This window comes from Terrapene carolina, unplaced genomic scaffold (assembly GCF_002925995.2).
Source record: "Terrapene carolina triunguis isolate 2854851 unplaced genomic scaffold, T_m_triunguis-2.0 Scaffold66, whole genome shotgun sequence".
In the NCBI taxonomy this organism is placed as follows: Eukaryota; Metazoa; Chordata; order Testudines; family Emydidae; genus Terrapene; species Terrapene triunguis.
Window position 1 is genome coordinate 27,052,649 of NW_020664417.1, and position 15,923 is coordinate 27,068,571.

Sequence of the window (15,923 nt, forward strand, 5' to 3'; positions counted from 1 at the left end):
CCCTCCCTGCTCCCCTGTGGCTGGAAGCAGCTTGTCCCTTCCTGCCCATACAGTGTCAAAAGGCAGCTAACACCTCCAGGCTGCTGCTGGCCACCGACATAACCCAGCTGCCTCCTGTCTCCCAGCTACAGCGCAGGCAGGAAGGGGTTAAGCCCTAAGGATGCATTGTGCACCAGGGCCCAGGAAACCTGACTGCAGGGGCTTCAGCGAACCTGGCCAGAGAGGTGGCTCAGCAGGAGAGGGTGCCTAGGGGACAAAGCAGCCTCGCACTCCCTGGGGGAAGGACCCGGGGGGCAGGAGGGGCAGGTGAAGAGGGAGCTAAGTCCCTGCCCAGTGGGCTGCTGTGGAGCCTGCACGGCTGGGGCATGAACAGGCTTAAAATCGCTTTAGGGCTCCACGCGGGAGCTTAGCTGAGGGGCAGAGAGGCTGAATGGGTCTTTGGCACATGCAGGGCTCGGCTCCTCCTAGCCAGCATCCCGGGCCAGCGGGTCTTACAGCGCTGCAACTTTCTCGCTCAGGGCTGTAAAAAACCACCCGACTGAGCGCAGCAAGCTTCAGCGCTGTAACGTGCCAGTGTAGACAGTGCACCAGCGCTGGGAGCCGCACTCCTCGTGGAGGTGGTTTTTTTTAGAGCTGGCTCCCAGCGCTCTGCCGCGACCACACAAGCAACGTTAAAGCGCTACGTTGCCAGTGTAGACAGGGGGAGGGAAGGAGCCTGCTGACCAGGCTACTGGTGAGCCAAGCACTCCGACCAGAGGCTGGTTCTCCACACAGTGCTGGGAGCGGGACACACCCTGCCTAGGGGGATATGTAGGAGCATCGGGGTTGAGGGGGCAAAGGAGCAAAGCAGGGAGGGGAGAGCAAGAGGGGGAGCACATAAAGGGTCGATGGGTGGGCAGCAGAGGCGACACATAGCCGGCTGCTGCCTGGCGCCTGCCCGCACACACCAGTAACTGCAGCTCACAGCACGCAGCCAGTGCCGGCCAGAAACAGGATGGGGGACGGGGCCCTGCTGGCCAAGAGTTGGAACGCAGCGGGGGCTTCACTGAGGGACCAGCAGGGGGAGCGTCCAGCCCCTCAGCTGCAGCTCTGCCCCGCCACCAGCCTTGCACACTCACCCCCATCGTCAACCACTGCTCCCCCTAAGTTGTCCCATTTGTAAGAAGAGAAAATACTTACCTTATAAAGAGTTTTGAGGTCTGTGGATGAAAAGGGCTTTATAAATGCCAAACTTATTTTTTTGTAGACGGTACTCTACGGCAAATTTTAGCGGAAAATGGTGATCTTGTGTGGGGTGCTTAGGTTTTTTGGGTAGAATCCTTTTTTTAAGGGCAGAAGGGACAATTATATACTGTACTGTGATGATGTTAGTTGAGCTTATAGAAAACAAGATGTCCTCTTAGTCTGTCTAACCCAAACACCTTCTGGGTGTAGTGTTCTGTCCCATCTAGTGGTACCGAGACCACTTAGATTAATGAGTCTGCTACAGCCTTCGCTAACAGCCGCATGACTTTTAGCTCATGCAGTAAAGGCTCATGCATATAGCCCCAGAGGTCCCTGGTTTGACCGGCCCGCCAATGACAGGGGTGTCTCAGTGTTACACATGCACCATTGAAGGGATTGATATCCATTTGTTGTAAAAACGAAAGTCTGGTTTTAATTCTAAACCTGTTTCTCCAAGTGGATGTTAGTCATTTTAAAATAAAGGGGGGAATGTTTTTAGTTGGACTATATTTTTTAACTCCTATTTGGTATTTAAAACATCAGTCTTTTTAAGGGACATATTTTTTAAGCAAGTGTAAAAGTGAAACGTTATCTCCCTCATATTCACCAGATCTTACCCATCAATTATATTCTGTAAGCAGATTTCCCTTCCATTGTGTAAAAGCTTTTTTTTTTTTTTTTTTTTTTTTTTTTTTTTTTTTTTTTTTTTTTTTTTTTTTTTTTTTGAAGCAGTGTCAGGTTCTTAGCTGAACATAAACTGTTTACTCTACAGAGTAAAACCATTACTGTGCAAAAATTCTGGGGTGTTTGCCGGTGTTAATCATTCCTTACTGATAACTGTAGGGTATTGGTGACAGATTTTTATTTGCATTTGAAGTATGGTGCTGAGCCATAGGTGGTTGCTAAGAGTTGTCAGATGACACTTGCTCACATGAGAGCCATTAAGAGGGTGTTGTAGCCAGTGTTAGAACAATCTTGCAGCTAAGGGCGAGTCAGTGCAAAAGCACCTATGCTCTTTCTTTCAGAGGCCATATGGTTTGGTCTTGTGACCAAATAAATAATTGCCAGCTACATAATCACATACCAGGAAACAAAGGTAGTTAAAATCAATATCTGCTGACTGCTTACCGGTCTTGGTGGAAAAACTCCAGCAACAGAAGTAGGAGATAATCTTGGATGGGCTTTGAAATTTGAAAGTTCTGTGTGGTGGTCTAATTTGGGATAAATACTACATTACATTGGATGCAATTGTCTTCCTGAATTATGGCTGGCAGAACATGCTACTCTTGTTGTAAAAAAAGAAACCCAGTGGATTGCTACAAAAGACTTGGTTGAATTTCTTCTCTGAGAGGAAATGTCTATGGTTGCTGGATGCTGAGCCATAGTGAAGCAACTCACTAATAGCCATATCTCTTAAGCCAGTGTTCAGTATTTTCAAGAAGCCTTGGGAGAGTACATCTGAACTAAGAAGATGTGTGGAGGTACTCCAAAGACTGCACACAGCACAGGAGGGCAAACAGACCGAGCAAGAAACAGTAATAATGCCTCTTGCCCACTGGGAAATAATATCTCAAACACAGGATTAGCTAAAAAGGCTAAAAAATCTTTTGTGGCAGAACAGAGCACCGACCATAAAAGCAGTGTCAATACATTGTTGCAAAACAGGTAGGCCAGTTATCTTTTTTGAAAATGTAATTTTCAGAGGTAATTGGATGTTCTAGCTTAAATTCTACTGGAAATATAACCATGTGCCTAAAATGCCATAAAGTCTACGAATTCAAAAGCTGTTTTCCAAGTGGGGCCTCTTATTCCAGATGGGCCATAATACTCCAAAGTTGTTTTGTTCTTCTTTAGTTACTCAGACCAAATTTGTGACTCTAATGCAAGTTAGAGTCTAAATGCCTGGGGTAAATGACAATAGTTGAAAGAGAAATTTAGTTTCGATAATACCATGTAGTTTCAGCTACTGGCACAAACTTTCCTACCCTTCCTAAAACTGTTTCTGATTTTCTATGCCTGCCTCATGTCAGTGCGTCAATCAGTGACATTTTGCAGGAGAAGGGGGAAAAGTGGTGAAATGAGGGGACGTTTGCATCAGTTGCTGAACATCTCCAGGAACAAATCCCAAGATCAGGCCATAAACTAATACCAAGTTTAGTTATTGTCCTGCTATAACTTCTTAGTGATGTTTTTATTCAATGAATAAAACTCTTGAGTGAAAGCCGTGAAGCAGTTCCAAGGTGTATTGTTTTCTTACGCTACCGTGCAACAAAATTCTGTTACTCTCTCCCCTCCATCCTGGGTTTAAAAGTAAAAATTACCATATTGAGTTTAGTTGAAATAGGTTAAAAAGACATCACTAGCCCAACAGCTTGTTCAGTATTTGCTGCACTGAAACATCAGTTTGTACCTTCTCAAAATAATGTTTTTAAAGCAAACTGAAATATTTCTCAAATCTAAACAAATGAGTTGCTTTTCAGGTGGAGTATATGCATAGATTTCAGAATATACATGTGACTATTATGAAGGTGAGCTGTAAGCTTTGTTTGTTGAGATCAGAGTTCTGTTGACCCCGGCAAGAACGGATGATCTGAAAACAATATGCTGGTTAAGGCTTCTGGGTATTTGCCGCTTTCTAATTATCCTTTGGGTGCAGTAAGGGGTGAATTTTTCAATTTTTAACATGTGATCTATATTACCAATTAAATTCTGCATATTTATTTTATCTCAAACTGTTTAATATCTTTAGAATCACTTCAGCTATCTTTAAATTTTCTAAAACAACTGGGAATACTCTTCTAGTTCATTTTTTAAAAAAATACTGTCCTTCACTGTATAGCGATGCACACATGGAAAATAATCTAGTAACTAAGTGCTACATCAAGAAATCAAATCAAGGCTTATGAAAAGCAAATATAATTTTAATTTTCCCCTAAGCAAAAGAAGTCACCTTATATCCAAGTTTATCCTCTTTTATGTATAGCAGAAGACATCTGAATAAGTCTAAGGAAGCAGCTTTGCCACTATTTTTGGGAGAGTGAAGGAATTTTTTTAACCTAATTCTAAAAAGAAACCTGGTGAACAAGCCAGCTTTTAATTTAATTAAAAAAAAAAAGGGGGGGGGGGATTCTAAACATGTCATCCACTCAGGAAAATAAAGGACTTGTTACCACAAACAGATATTGAAGAGTGCTGGCCACATATTAACTATAGAAAAGCTATATGAAAACCATGTGAACATAGAAATTTTTTTGCTAAAATTCTTAATTATTAGTTCTGGCATCTTTCCATACACTGGGGTGATGTGCTCCTGCTCACCACTGTCAGTTTTTAATCTGCCTGAAGTTTACCCTAGTGTACTCTTTGCATATCCCAGCTCCTCATTTTTGTTTGGTTCCAACTGTCTTAAAGTTAACTCAATATTAGTATTAGGCAGGTATCCAAAAATAGTCATAATACTTGGTGGATCTTGTATAATGTCTAGGTAGCTCCCTTTAGCAGCTAGGTAATTGCAAACAGCTGGATCAGCTGTTAAAAAAGAGAACAATTAAAACAGAACAAAACAGCAAAAAGTAAATACATCTCTACCCCGATATAACGCTGTCCTCGGGAGCCAAAAAATCTTACCGTGTTATAGATGAAACCGCTTTATATTGAACTTGCTTTGATCTGCCGGAGCACGCAGCCCCCCCCCCCCCGAGCGCTGCTTTACCGCATTATTTCCGAATTCATGTTATATCGGGGTACAGGTGTAGCTACTTTGTGTTTTCCAACTGAGCACACAAAGATTTAACTACTGAAGCGTGTCCCTGATTGTATTACACATTGATGTTAAAGAGGAACTGAAAACATACTTTAAAATTGACTAAGCATCACAGTTTGCTAAGTATTTCTGTGTTGTAAATGGGTTTGAAATGGACCAATAGAACTTTTTTAGTGTGTTACAAATAGACAATTAGGAATTACCCTTAAGCATGCTGTTAGGACTTCAGAAAAAAGTGTAAATTCTCTATTTTGAATATTCTTCCACTAGAATTTAGAAATTAGTGATGCAAGAGTGGGTGAGTTTTTCTCTTCCACCAAACCCTTAAATAAAATAGACTTGCTTTAAACATGAGAGGATAACTCGCCAAAGCAGAAGTTTGCTATAATTTACATGGACTAACTGTACAACATTCCTGCAATGCCAAATGTCACTATAGTTGGGGGGGAAATTCTCTTACATGAAGATGAGCCTAAAATTGCCTTTCAAAACAAGGGTGAAATTGGTCAATAGATAGTTACACTAGTAATGTTTATATTTAATGTATATCAAATGCAATTAAACACAAAGCTGTGTGTGAGACTCCAAGACACGTTAAGTGTAGGAAATGATTGAATACTCAGACACAACAGTATTGGAGCTGTGCGTTATGTGAAACAGCCTAGACAATACAGGATGGAAATACAGCTATGTGCTTTTGTGAAGGGGGGAAAAATGGTAGTCATGTGAGAATCTTGTGCCTTGTGATGGATTCCACAAGGAGATGACACTACTGGGTGTGTGTCCATGTGTTGTTTTCCATGTGTATTTGAATGACATCTGATCTCATTATAATCATGGATGGATCAGTTCTGTAGTGTGAAACTGGATCGTTCAAGAAATATCCCCCCCCCCCCTTTCCCTGGTATAATTTAGAACATTAAAATGTGGTCTGTCAAAATATAGCACCACAAATTAGACTGGTGAGCGGCATTCTCTGAAGTTCCCCTTTTCAGTTCAGCATATTATGTGTAAGTCCCTTCTCATGCAAGATTTGAGATCTGCTTGACAGAAGTTTAGGTAACATCATCTTAATGGGCTAATGTCTGGAGTTAAAAATTGTCAGTTTGAATTGATTCTAATTGCTTTTGGTGCGCAGTGTAGCTGGGATGGGAAACTGGACGCAGTACCTCAGCAGGCTGATAACAGAATACAGAGCTGAAATTCAACTCAGTCCATTCTTGGCCAAAAGCTGTTGCCTTGCTACCTGAATGTGGTCTTTGATGGTCATGTAAAATACGTGGGGCAGTATGGGGAAGTCTGCACTGCTCCTGGCCCTGCTATCCCTGTTCTGTGGGTAAATAAAGCAGCCAACTTGGTGCTTTTCAGGAGCTTTACATTTAATTTAAAATCAAACATGGATAGATTCCATTTTTGTTTGTTTAAAGGAGTTTGGGTCCCCCTTTCAACAAATTAGCACTGTGATTTCTGAGAGAATGTGGAAAGGAATTGAGGAGGCAAGCTATAAATGAACAGGGATGGAATTGGAAAAAAGAGACCAAATGCATGAGGTAAATTGAGGCAAATCCATGGGCTGTTTTGATTTCCTCCTTGGTTCACTTTTGAACTGGATCCTATAATGAATCTCAATAGGCATTGGGTGAGAAACTAGTGATGTAGTCTGGAGTGCAGTAGATGGCGTGGTTGTAGTTTTTAGCATACATGAAGTGTGTAGGATTTCCACTGGGTAACAGTGAGCAGAGCCCAATTAGGTTTGATCGCGTACAGGGTAACTCCCCTAATGATAACACTGTGACTATCTTTGAAAGGGTAGACTTAAAAACAAAACTTAGTGTACTCCTACCTCTCCAAAGCTCTGTGTGTGTGTGTGTGTGTGTAATATATAAAACATTAAAGGTGAGGAAAATCATTAATAGCAAAACAGCCTTCAGCATCATTCTGTGGTCTTAGACATGCATATGATACCCTTTGAGTTGGTTAGGGCTAAATAAGCATCCTTTTCAAACATGGAAGTCCTGCCTAAGCAATACCACTGGATTGGAACACAAAGTACACTTAGCAAAACTTAGCAGAGGAAATAGTCCAAAGAATCAAGATAAAACACGAAGAGCCAATTAGAAACAAAACAGCTATTTGTGAAACTCGGGCCTGTTCATGGGAGAAGGCAATTAAGCCTGGTCTTCCATGATGGTGTGTATCCTTCTTTCCTATAAAAATCAGTAGGAGTTGAGGATGTTCAGCTCTTCGCAAGATTGGGCCCTTTAACAGAGGACAAGTTAAAGCAGCAAAGAAATTCTATGAACTTCTTGTTTCTAGTGGTTTGTTTATTTGTGGGATATACTTTTTTCCTTTCTGTAGAGCCTAGTCAGGAAAATTCCTATTCCAAAGGCACTCTGTGCAGGAAATCAATGTGGCCTTGACAGTCTGTTATGCAACATGATAAACTAAAATGACTATTAATAAACAGCTGTACTGTTGTCCCCTAGATATGGTCCATCCAGGTCAGAGCTGAGGCACGTCACCTCAGCACATTGCCTGGTATGGAGAAGCTTGCACTTTTGCTACCTGTGCTGCTCTGTGGATAGAAGATTTCAGTGCACATATGTCATTCCAGCTTCTTACATGAGCTGTAAAATGTATGTACTCTCTTACGCTATGTAAAGTGAAAAATATTATGTAACCTGAGAAAGATAATCAAACCTCCATACTCTATGGTGTAGGCTGACTGCCTGAGAGATTAGGAAGGAATGTCTCTTCCCGCCCCCCCCCACCACACACACACACACACACACACACACACACACACACACACACCTTCCTCCCCATTAGATGCACCAATGATTGTTTAAGCCCTGTTGCATTTGATTATACAACAGTTTGGGAGGGAAAGTGAAGAAAAAAAACTGCTTCCAGTTGAAATTGCAGGGAAGGATTTTCAGAGGAGAACCATGCTATTACTTGAAACCTGTTTTTAATACAAAATTAAGATTGTAAACATCTTTTCACTTATAACACTATTAGACTGTTTTGTTAACTTTTAAGTTTTTCTGTAGATTAAGAAACAAGAGTGCTCCAATTCATGAAACATTAATATCAGAATGATTCCAGCATCAACCTTAACTCTCCTCCATTAGCTTTATCTGTCCTCCTTACTAGTGGGAGAATCCCAGCCCTTGCTGAATGAATGAAACTAAATCTTCCCTGCTTGAATATATGAATGTAAAATGAGGAATATTACAGCATGATATAGCCTGCACCCATTCTTCCAGCCTTCCTCAGTTATTTAGAGATCTAGGCCTATTTTGGAAGGATGTGTGAAAGTAGTGGAGGTTAGGAGGCCTAAGGTTAAAGTAGGATATGGGAAATATGATCTCAGGCCTGCCTTCATGAGGTCTTTAGGAACTAGATACCTTATTTACCCTACATGACTGGGTGACTAGAAAAGGGTTTTATGTTGACTGCATGTAGAAGTGGTTTCTGGTTTATACTACAAAAAAAGGGGTGGGGAAGGTGCTTGTCAAATCTCTAGTCTCTGATTGGTGAGCAGGTGGGTTTGAAGTTAACAGGCTGCTATGCTGAGTTATGTCTTGAATGGTGGGTGTCTGGGCACTAGCCAAAAGTTAGACTCAGGGCTATAATCTGCATCAATGGAGCATAGCTAAGGTTAGTGTTGAAGTTACTGAATGTAGAAGATTTGGACTGCAGTAGTCTGTCTTTCTTTTGGTTGTCTTCCTGACTTTCAAAAAGTGAAAGTCAGGGAAACAACAAATGTTAATAGATATTTGTTTACATCCGTAACTCAGTATGAGTTTCTTGTCTGAGAACTTCTCTAATTTGTATATACTTTTTTCTGTTATGATTTATTAATGCCATAACTGCATAGTGCTTGACAGACAAGAAGACATGCCTTGCCCTGAAGAGCTTAGTCAAAGCTACATAAATAATGTAACAAGAAATTGCAGCATGGGGAAAGTAAAAGAAGAGATGCTTTCAACTAAGGTGAAGGGGGAAAAGTGCTCTGAAGAGAGAATTATTTGCAAAGAAATGTGATTTTTTTTTTTTTTTTTTTTACTCTTTTTTTAGTTAAATAGCTAGTTTACATTCTGGCATTAGTGAAAACGCTTTTTGTTGTTTGTTGTAACTTGTTCACTTAGTTTCTAAGATCTACCCCTGAAATTTTATTAGTTCATGTGAATTTAAAACTGGGCCCTTATTATGTTAACATAAGGAACAAAAGGAAGAGGGGTTTTTGTGGGGTAAAAACCTATGCAAAAACCTTGGGTCCTTTACTACGGTACTATGTTTTAAATAGAGACAAATATTTAGTTCGACTGCACTTTGGACAAAAATAGTTTGACTGTCACATGCTTATTTGAGATAAAAGTTTAGATTTCAGTCAACAATCAGTTGAGGGCCTCCACGTTTCTGATGGCAAAGCTCCAAACATAAGGATCACACACAGTAGAAAAACCTGCTGAACCCAACCATGATTTGTAAAAGTATGCACATTCAGTCCTGTTTTTAAAAGTGTGGGTTCTGACTCTACCTTAAAATGTCTACTTTTATCTTCCAATGTGGCCATTGCACTACTGCTGTTTATCTTTTTAAATTACAAAACCATAGTTGCTTTTATTCACATTTTTTCCCTCCATGCGGTTGTTAAGTACTTGACTTGTGGCCTTCTGGGGTGTCTCCTCCCCTCTCCAAAAGGAGTTTAAAGCTCCTGTGCATGTGGTGGCTATCTGGTGTGAGGGACTCAGACCAGAAGGCTATAAAAGAGTAGTGGAAGGCAAATATATAGATGCTCCCTGGGTTACGCAAGCCAACTTATGCAAATCTGCACTTAGGGAAAAAGTTCCGTACGCTCTTCTTTTTTTTCCCTTTTCCTTTTTTTTTACTTTTTGGCGTAATTGTCGGGTACACTTTCCTGACTTATGCAAAATTCGACTTATGGAACGCTTGCGTAAGTCGGGGAGCATCTGTATCAGCCTCAGGATGAGCAGGTCCCTGTTCCCTGGGTAGCCAAACAAAGGCTACTCCAGGACAATCAAGACACCTGACGCCAATTAACCAGTTAAGGTATTAGGCTAATGCAGGCACCTGACTCCAATTAACTGCAAAGAGTCAGTTAAGGCCGTTAAGCTAATGGAGACAGCTGGAACTAATCAAGGTCCCACTCATAGTGCTTAAAAGCTCTCCTTTCAGTGTTCTCAAGAGAGCCCAGGTGGAAGGAGCTGGAGGAGAGGAAGCGTTGCTGAATCCTAAGGTAAGGGTGCAGCTAGGAAAAGGGGACCAAGGGGAAGTGGCCCAGGGAATCAAAGCAGCACCAGTGGTGAAGGGGAAGCTGCCAACAGCTGCTGCTATTAGGGTCCCTGGGCTGTAACCGGGAGTAGAGGGTGGGCCTGGGTTCCCCCCACCCCCTTGCTCTACAGCAACCCCCTGAGAGGGGAAGCAGGCCTAGGTCTAGGCAGGACTGCACCTACTGAGCTCTAAGGAACAACAAAGACTGTGGGGTATTCCCCCTTTCCCACACTGGCCTGTGATGAAAGGAGCTTAATAAAGCTGTGACCTTTGCCACTACACAAAGAAAGGGTGGTCACATTGAGGGCCTTAGTGAGCTTCTGAGGACACTGAATCTGCCCGGAAGCGTGGGACCCACCAATACAGGCTCGGAACTTTGTCACACTGGGTTTTCAGGCTTAGTCATGGTTTTTACTGTTAATTTCCTTTTGGTGCTGGTGGCATAGTTTTCAGCTCTCAGGTTTTTTTAATACCACAGGAAACATTACTGCGTTGAAAGGACTTCCCTCTTTTTAGAGTCTTCCTTTAATGTATGAGGAGGATAACTCAGCTCTGACAATACGTAAATAGCACAGCAGTCAATAAAGAGGGATTTTAAAAATCCTTGCAGGGAAGACTGTGCTGTTTCCACTATAACTGCACTGCCTCCCTACATGTACTTGGTTGTAACATGGCTTTTTCATTATCAAAACATGGGTGCTCAGCTCACTCAGCACTTCCATGAAATCCTCTTCATTGAAATTTCAACAGCATCTGTGGTTCCTGCCACCATTGTGCAAAAGACCCAGCAGATAGTACATACTTCCTTCACTTATTCAAGTCCGTTAGCTCTTTGGTGAGAGAACATAACTTCTGACTGTATTTGCAATCCACAGCTGGTCCGGTTCGGAGTTTGACTTGAATGAAATCCGCCTGATAGTTTACCAGGATTGTGAGAGAAGAGGCAGACAGGTCTTGTTTGATTCCAAAGCAGTGCGCAAAGTTGATGAGGCAGCAGCTCAGGTATGAAACATTAATATGCTTCTGTCCTTTGATTCTTTTTTGTTCTCTGGCCCCGAATGGAAATAATTTAAAAAGACAGTGCTCATTTCTGCATTTTATTTTGGAAGTATTTGTTGTGAGTGCAAACATTTTTGAAATCTGCAGGACACACCTGTTACAGCTACATCCGAAAAGCCTAAAATAACATATTCCAGCTTACTGCTGTTTTAAAAAAATATGGTGACTGATATAAAACAATGTAGGCCCTGCTCATAGGCATTGCTGAATGGACTTGATCCTTTTTTAATTTAGTATTTTTCTGACATCAACAATTTTTGTATATGTTGAAGCTGATCATTTTTCATTTCTTAGGCCCAATCCTTGCACGAGTTGCACAGATATATCTGCTTATTTCACTGGGAGTTGGCACGTGTTCAGATGCACTTGTCTTCCCTTTGGATCTCTTTAGTTAAACCAATGAAGTCACTGTACCTTTTTTTTTTTTTTTTTTTTTTTTTTTTTTTTTTTTTTTTTTTTTTTTGTAACCACTCCATTTTTGTTACTTTTTGTAAAGTAGAGTATGTGCATGTGACTGAGACAATACATAATTTTGAATGTTGTGAGACAAACCAGCAAAAACAAGGAAATGTACAATTAAGGTGTGGTTTGATCTCTGCCAGTATCTGGATCTACAAGGCTACACTTAAACAGTATTTGAATATGTCCAGTTGATATTAAGAAGACAAAAGTGATACAGTATGTCTTCCTTGTTAGCTGAACTTTTCTTCTACTCAGTTACAGTTCTGAGGTGAGGCCTACACTATAAATTTACATTTGTATAACTACATCACGCAAGGGTTTGAAAAACCCACACTCCTGAGCAACACAGTTTCACTGACCTAATCTGCAGTGTAGACAGCGCTGTGTCGATGTGAGGGCTTCTCATGGAGGTGGATTAACTACGCCAACGGGAGAAGCTGCAGCATTTTAAGCATAGACCTACCCTGAAACTCCATTTTGTTATAAAACAGTTTCATTGGATAGATTTCAAATTACAGCTAATACTGTTGACTGGAATGTGTTGACTGATACAGTCAATGTGTAATTACTAGCTATAATGTACACTTTAAATAGCAGTGCTTTGTGGAAATGGCTCTCATGAAAAAGTTTAAACACAGCCATCTGAAACTGTATTTAAATTAAGCTGCACGAGTATCACATGTTGGCTTAACCCACATTAGTAAGGCACACATGATGAGCATGACTGATCATCTACTTATGAGGGTAAACAGGTCAGAGTGGCCTATATTAATCCTTTTGGTTTTTTTTTCTTTTTTGTTTTTTTTTTCTCCCTCTCCCCCTCCCCCCCGTTATGAGCCCCAATACCAAGGTCAGTACTGTATATCCAAGGGGTTGATTACATAATGTTGCATATGCTTTAGAAGAATGGGAAGGTGTATTTACAATTATATAAAAATGTTTTGCTCCTCTTAAAGACACAAACATTTTAAACAAAAAGGTTAATTTATAAAATATAAATCTCCATTTAAAATATTGTCCTTCGAGAGAGATTCTCCTTTGTGTTTTCAAAATATCCTATAACAAATAGAACCTTATTTTCATACCAGACACTGAAATAGCCACTTAAAGTTAAATATTCAGAACTGCAAGTCAGAAAATATGTATGGCTTTGAAATGCTCTAGTTAACACTTGGAGCACCGGCATTTTCCAGGCTAGGGCCCAAACCTGCAGCTATTTGTCTATGACAGACTTCTTTTGACTTCAGTTTGGAACAGGATCAAGCCCCGAAAGAGCAAAGAATTAGGGAGCTTCTCCCCTTCATATAAACAAATAGGATAGATTTAAGGCAGTTTTACCTTTAAATCTGCTTATCTGGGAAACTAGGCTGATTATCTTCTATTTAACAAGGGTATTGAAAAGTATCGTTAATCGTGCTGTAGTATAGTTAATGTGTTTCGTTTCTAGCTATTCCTGTGGGTGGCATAGAGCAGAACACTTTTTTTATATTAAGGTTGTTTTTGTCAATAGCTTGTGTCAAGCACATGACTACTAACATTTGTGCATTTATAACCACCTAATGACAGTCACATTGGGAATTAGATAAGCAGCAGTTACATAAATGCAGTGCCAAGCAAAAGCTGCACAAAAGGAATGCAAATATGTGGTAAAATATGAAAGACCAGTCAGCCCTATGTAGAAAAAACAACAAAATCCTCTACACGTGTCTGGTTAGTTTTATAATTGATAGTAAGAGGGCTTGCTTGTGCCACTGCTATAGTGAAACCCATTTCTGTTCTCTAGAATTATGAGAGCGCTACTGGATTGTCTCTGCCATCTCTCACCGAGCCCCACCCAAGAGCATCTTAAGTTCCTATTTTCTTGGTTTTATAACTATTTCAGTGCAAACTCCTAATGTATCAGTGTAAAGCAAAGTTTACACAGACGCAACTTAATCCACTAAACCCTGCTTTGCACCAGTGAAGCATGTGTGCATTGATGTAGTTACAACACTGGGCATTTTTTTTAATGTATGCCGTGCCAAAGATTGTTGTTTCATTAGTATTTGTGTATAGTGTCCAATACAATGAGGTCCGGATTGAGACCTCTTGTCATTATTGCAATGCTAATAGTTTAAGAAAATGAAAAAATTTCAAAGAGTATGTCTACACTTGGAGCTGGGCGTCTGATTCCCGGCTCGTATAGATATACCCACTCTAGCTGTCATCAAACTAGCCCTCTAAAGTAGTTGTGTAGTTGGGGCAGCATGGGTGGCAGCAAACAGCAGCATGGTCTAGCCATCCTGAGCACAAACCTGCCTGAACCTGAGGGGTATGGACTCAAGGTGGTTAGTCCATGCTGCTGCTCATGCTACACTACTGTTTTTAGCATGCTAGCTTGATGAGAGCTACCGCAGATATTTCTACGAGAGCACGATATTTCACATCCCCCGCTCCTAGCATAGATGTAGCCAGACATATGCTTTGCCAGCATTTATTCTAGGCAAACTAGCCCTTTTGATGGGTACCTAAAAGGGGTTTGTGTCAATGTTTGGTTTTTTAAACAAAAAATATTGTTTTTAAATTGGCAACTCTGCATGCAAGAACTTCTATTTTTAATTTTATTCAAAAAGCTAAATGCTTCTTTTCTTGGATAACATTTACCACAATGTTACTATGTAAACAGCATGCAATTGTTGAAAGGTTAAAAGAGTCTTTCTGTAGTAAAAACTGCCTAGGTAGAGCGAGTCAAATAATCCAAACAGTGATTTGAGAGTAAACTCGGGGAGTTGGTAATGCAGTTATTGACAGGTGAATATTACACACTAAATATTCAGACAGCTAGTGGTTTATTCTTAAACTTCTACGCAAATGATTATTCATCCTAATATTCCTGCCAATTATTCTCTATTTGTGTTTTTCTGGCTGTTCTTCTGTTGAAGAAATCTGCTGTTAATTTTGTGAAGCAGAAACAATACCATGCAAGTTAAGAGATTGACCGCACACTATCCATAGAAAGCGGCTCATAAAATGAGATTTATTTGCATAAATGTTAGCAAATTATGTTATAGATTGCATCTCACTCCTGATTTCTATGAAATGTATGCTAACAGGAAAAAAAACCCCATTTGCTGTAGATAGATTTGTAACAAATTACTTTGACCAGGATCATGATGGCTGAAGAAGCGGAGTATTTATATACTGTGTGTGACGTATTTCTATAACAAAAACTTAATTCATTGGTAAACTAAGTTCAAGAATAATCCTACACTTCTGTTCTCCTGGGCATCACTTCCCTTTTTCTTGAAAAGCCAAAGTTACTAACATGACTTGGATTGATGATTTTTTTTTTTTTTTTAACCCACAAATAAAATCAAAATTATTTTTTTGCTCCAGTATGTTCTTAATAAAACTCTTCTGAGATCACAGGGGTGCCGCTAGAAACAGAAATCTTCATGTTTGTTAAACTTACTTTCATCATCAACCATTTCTGAAACAGAAAACAGTAGAGGATGCTCCAGGAAAGGCTTCTGCCAAGTGCTGCCAAGCAAGCAATGGGACCAATAGTATTTCTTCCCATAGTCCATCAGTGGGCTGTACACAGCATGTCAAGGACCAGCTTCCAAAGTACCAGGTAATGTTAACACATCAATGCAAATCTATATATAGATTTTCACTGAACGACTAAAGATGATAACTTTGTGTTAAATTCACAAATGTCTGTTTAAATGTTGAAGTAGAATTTGTAGTATGTCAAATATGAAACTGTTGCTGGGGATCTGAACTGTATTTCTTTCCTTCCACATGTTGAGGAGGAGGGGTGTTTTATTTTATTTTTAAAGTGTTATGTAAGTTTAGCAGTTCCTATGTTCAGTTTTTAAAATTTCACAATTCAGTTTTTCTGAACTTTTTCATAAAATAGTTATAGTCTAAACTTAGACATTTCAAAAATATGCAAGTGCTTTATGGTGCTTACATTCTTGGTCTAGAAAAATATAAATGTTTTTTTTTCCTCAGTCCTCCATTGCAGGAGCCAATGCTCATAACTTCTGCAGGAGCTGTTGAACCCAGCTGATGATGGGAAAGATTTTAAACAGACCCTGTCAATATGAAATCTAGTCAGCTTCTAAAAAAT

At 40.2% G+C, this 15,923-nt stretch overlaps 1 protein-coding gene across 1 annotated transcript in view; it reads left to right on the plus strand.

Annotated features, from left to right (window-relative positions):
- The window catches only part of FNIP2 (folliculin interacting protein 2), a 72,449-nt gene that overhangs the window by 24,009 nt on the left and 32,517 nt on the right, over positions 1 to 15,923 (plus strand). The window contains exons 2-3 of the mRNA XM_024211535.3: positions 11,164 to 11,290; positions 15,288 to 15,422. Coding sequence (XP_024067303.2) covers positions 11,164 to 11,290; positions 15,288 to 15,422 — 262 coding nt within the window. The remainder of the gene's footprint in view (positions 1 to 11,163; positions 11,291 to 15,287; positions 15,423 to 15,923) is intronic.